At 42.7% G+C, this 5,000-nt stretch overlaps 2 protein-coding genes across 2 annotated transcripts in view; both read right to left on the reverse strand.

Moving 5' to 3' along the window:
• Obsc (Obscurin) overlaps positions 1-5,000 on the reverse strand; it is a 210,449-nt gene that overhangs the window by 146,824 nt on the left and 58,625 nt on the right. The window lies entirely within an intron of this gene.
• Positions 1-5,000, reverse strand: part of LOC122256809 (uncharacterized) — a 17,339-nt gene that overhangs the window by 10,992 nt on the left and 1,347 nt on the right. The window contains exon 1 of the mRNA XM_043021761.2: positions 1,717-5,000. This exon is cut by the window's right edge and continues 1,347 nt beyond it. Coding sequence (XP_042877695.2) covers positions 1,717-5,000 — 3,284 coding nt within the window. The remainder of the gene's footprint in view (positions 1-1,716) is intronic.

Genomic DNA, 5,000 nt, shown 5'->3' on the forward strand with positions numbered 1-5,000 from the left:
GTCTGTCAAAATGTATCCGAACAGGTTTATATAGTACATACAGCACACATTTAGTGAAGTAATATAGCAATATATTAATACAGATAAACATTTCCAGGCCGTAATTCATGAACTGAGCGAAATATTTCAGGCGTTTCCAAGCATCTGTATTACCCCCCCCCCCCCCCGACCCCTCGACCGCCGATGGGAGTCCATTTCCCTGTTACACCCACGTCTTAAACCAGAAAATATCACAGAATCCATTTTGTTAAGAGTATAAAAGTGATAGCATCGTCGGCAATTAAATAGCTATGATTTAGACGAATTTGATGCAACAGAATTATTAATCTCGGAAGGAATTAGGGTTGTTAATGGTTACCAGTGAGGGGTTTAGGTTACAACACATACTGCCAGGAGTCAGTTGCCTTCAGATATACAGTCTATGACTTATACAACTAAAGAAAGGCTTAAAAGGACTAATAAGATGAACAAGTTGAACACGATTGTACTCTATATATGATTTTTCATTCTGAGTAATTGAAGAAAAAAAAATGAATTTTGTTAAAACTGATATTATTTCAATTATCCTTAATAATAATGATGTGTGTGGAATGATATACGAAAACAGAAATTAAAGTTTAGGAGGAATTTAGCTAAACCAACAACCTCATAGATTAGCTTAGTTTGTCTTGTTCTTAGATAATTATGTCTTTCTATCTCTAGAATTATCCTTTGTTATGGAATCAACTAGTTCTTTTATTTAGCTAAATTGCACCTTTGATAAAACAAAAATTATAACTTATGATGGTGATGAAAAGGTTAATGAATGGTCCCACTGTGATATGTAGATGAAGTCGTGTTACTGGTACTGATATAGGTTTATATATATATATATATATATATATATATATATATATATATATATATATATATATATATATATATATATATATACATATATATATATATATATATATATATTATATATATATATATATATATATATATTGTGTGTGTGTGTGTGTGTGTGTGTGCAGTTGTATGTATGTAAAAATTATAATACAGAAGAACCACAGTAATAACGAAATAAAAGGCGTGACTATTTTATTTTGAAAGTTCTTCCTCGGACGTAGGATACCAGAAATAAATCCATTTTGATATTCTAGACCGAGGCTGGAATGTCCAAAAAGGTCGAAACGACGCGCCTTTTATTTCTTAATTACTGTGGCTGCGTTATAGTTTTTTGTGTGTGCACGCTAATGTCTTGGTATTTGTGAGGTGTATATATACATAGTATGTACATATGTATATGTACATATATATATATATATATATATATATATATATATATATATATATATATATATATATATATAAAATGTATAAATATGTATAAGTAAATATATATATATATATATATATATATATATATATATATATACATATAATATATATATATACATATAATATATATATATACATATATATATATGTGTGTATAAATATATATATATATATATATATATATATAAATATATATATATATATGTGTGTGTGTGTGTGTGTGTGTGTGTGTGTGTGTGTGTGTGTGTGTGTGTGTGCATGAGTTTGTGTGTGTGCATGAGTTTGTGTGTGTGTGTCACGATCAGATGTCACCGGGAGATGAACGTCATGACTGCATGAGAGATGGCATGGCGGGAACGGCAGAGCCCCCCCGAGGAGGACGATGATACACACCTCAAACGACGGTTTCTTGAGATAGTACGAGTCGGGCATGTACCACGTGTTCTCTATGACCCTGGCCGGCGCGAGCTTCCTCCCCGTCAGACCTCGCTCGAAGAACTTGAAGCCCTCTTCGTCGATGAGGATATAGGGCATGATGCCGTAGCAGACGGAGCGGGCGAACTCTCGGGGTATGACCGCCTGCATGTTCTCCTTCGTCACCACAATGGCCATCCCGTTCTTGAATTTCTCCAGGTCGCCCTTGGCTCGACCGGCTTTCTCCGAGTCCAGGGATTCCAGAAGCCGGTCGCCACACCGCTTGTCCTTCATGATGGCTTGGAACAGTTCGTCGGGAAGCATCTTGAGGAATTTGTCGGCTTCCTTCCGGTCCTCCTTGATCTGCTCGAAGATTTCCGTCGGGATGTCCTTGGAGGAGGCAACGTGGCGGATGTCGAACTTCGTGATGCTACTTTCATCCTTCGAACTTCTGAGAAGCACTTTCGTGCTTTTTAGTAACTGTCGAACTTTTCTTCGGTCTTTGACTCCTTCGGGGTTAGTTTGCAATACTTGAAGGATCCTGCTGACCTCTGGGTCGCGGTCTGACATCTGGTGAAGCACAATAAGTTGTCGTAGTACTGAAACGACATCCCTATTGTTGCGCAGTTCATTTGGATCCGAAGGCTCCGAGATGAACTTTTCCAGCATGGAAGCCACCTCCACGTTGCCAGTGACGCAAACAATGCCAACAGCTTCTGTGAGCAAGATCTGCGTGCGAGTGTCTGTCAGCAGGTAATCAGGGTTGATATTTAGAAGGTGAATGATGTCATCGATCTCCTGGTCACAACGGTTGGTAACGATTTCCTGGATGGCAGTCTGGAGGCTTTTCTTGGCCTGGTCATTTCTGATAAGGGTGTCGACGTCACCAACGTTCTCCAGGACTGTGTTGATGAGAAGCTCATCGTCGCCGAAGAAGGCTCTGAAAGCATCCCCGGTGCCGTTGACTGTCCCCAGAACACGAGCCATGGCATCGACCTGGACCGAAGAGAAGGATTCGTGTTCCTTTTCACCCAGCTGTTTGGAAAGCTTCTTCATCTGCTTTTCCTTGATAGTCTCACTGATGCAAGACGAAGCCTTCAGAAGCATCTGGAGGACCTCTAGCTTATCTGTGCCCTCGTCCGTTTCCTCGACCTCCATCTTCTCGCTATCATCCGCATCGATCTGCACCCGCGCTCTCTTCTTCTTCTTCTTCTCAGGCGGCGGAGGCTCGGGCGTTACGCCGTGGACCACCACAGTGTCGGCCAGCTTCTTCAGTGTAGCTGTGTCGATGAGGCACTCGTCGTTCAGGATGGGCGAGTGAGGACGAGCATCCATAGGCTTCGTCATCAGGAGCTTCAACTCCTCGGCACTGACTTCGAAGCCCTGGAAGGAGAATTCGAACTCCTCGTCGTATTCATCTGCATCTGGAGGAACGTACTTCAGCCCTTCGTCGGTCTCGATAATTGTTCCAGGAATGAACCTTGGTCCCTCTGGACTCTCGACGACCTGTCCTGGAACAAACCTTGGTCCATCATTTGTCTCGACCAGCTGACCTGGCACGAACAGCTGACCCTCATCTGTGTTCATCATTTGGCCTGGAATAAATGTGGCACCGTTCTTTGTCTGTATGATCTGACCAGGAACGAATTTCGGGCCTTCCTCTTCTATGATGACCTGACCTGGTACGAACTTTTCGCCCTGGGATGTCATAACAAGTTGACCTGGTATGAATTTAGGTCCCTCTGAACTTTCCACAATTTGACCTGGTATGAATTCCTCGCCGTGGGTTGTATTCACAACTTGGCCTGGAACGAACTTTTCGCCGTCCGCCGTACTCATAAGTTTTCCTGGAACAAATCTTTGGTCATTCTCAGCAGCGATAAGTTGGCCAGGAATAACCTTGGATTCTTGGGAAATGTTCTCAGGCAGTTTGCCAAGAACATAGAATTGTACAGTGTCCTGTGTCTCCACCATGTCACCATACAACTTTTCCCCAGCTAGTGTAGCTGTCATATTTGTTGGATTAACAATGAATCCTGCAACACTCGTGTCGGCGACGGCAATTGGCTGGAGTTCCCTGTTTGGAATCACAAGCCACTCGCTGATCTTTGGAACTTCGAATGGAGTGTGTTCGAACTTCAACTTGCCATCTTCGTCTGGCACCATGTCTCCCTTGATGAACTTCTTACCCTCAGGAGTCTCGAATGTTTTACCAGGAACAAATGATGGACCTTCAACCGTATCCAAAATTTGACCTGGCTTGAAGCTGACTCCTTCCTCCGTTTGGAAGACTTGACCAGCAATGAACTTTTCTCCTTCAGCTGTTGGCATAGCCAGGCCAGGAACAAAGACGTCTTCTCCATATATATTGACAGTTACCTCACCAGGACTGAACTTCGGACCTTCTTCCGTGTTCACAGTTTGGCCAGTCACGAACACCTCCTTGCCTTCACCTCGGTCCATCATCTGGCCAGGGATAAACTGTGGACCATTTTCAGTGTTAAATATCTGACCAGCAACGAATTCGATGGTCTCGTCGCTTTTCTCCACACACTGACCGGGCAGGAACTTGATATCTCCCTTCTTGTCCGTGACCGTTTGGCCAGGAACGAATTTCTTGCCTGCAGGTGTTTCCATGGTCTGACCGGCAACAAAGGATTCTTGGTCTGCAAGTTTGATTAGTTGACCAGTGACGAACTTTTTCTTTTCGTTAATCTCTATCATAGCACCCGACACAGCCTTCGCTTCACTTTCCACATACTCCTCCTTTGTCACAAACTGTGCTCCCTCAGCCTTTTGAACCATATATCCGACTTCTGCTTTTTCCATGGCTGCTGTTACTTGGCTGATTTCTGCAAATGATGGGATATCAACATCCTCCTTAACAGTCTTAAGAACATCACTGACATCCTCGGTATATTTAAGAACCTTTTCGTCCTTCAACTTGAACACTGCTTCGGTCACACTTTGAGACGTTGGTTTTGCAGGCTGAATGGTCTCGATCGAAACAACAATGTCGAGATTCGAAATGTCTTCTCGAACGGCTGCTTCACTCGCTTCGAAATTCGTTTTCTCTACTTCAACGGGGTCGATCAGTTCTTCTTGGGGGAAGTCTAACCAATTAAAGGCTTGGTTTGCTTCTTGAGCTTCCAGCCAATTATACCCAGTGGAACATATAGTGAGATTTACTGAAGTCGTACAAGCTAATGAAATATCATGCAACATCCTCTCATACTGCAATTCTTCATCACGCGCGTGCGATG

This window comes from Penaeus japonicus, unplaced genomic scaffold (assembly GCF_977035675.1).
Source record: "Penaeus japonicus unplaced genomic scaffold, GWHDUDI00000001_assembly GWHDUDI00000040, whole genome shotgun sequence".
Lineage (NCBI taxonomy): Eukaryota > Metazoa > Arthropoda > Malacostraca > Decapoda > Penaeidae > Penaeus > Penaeus japonicus.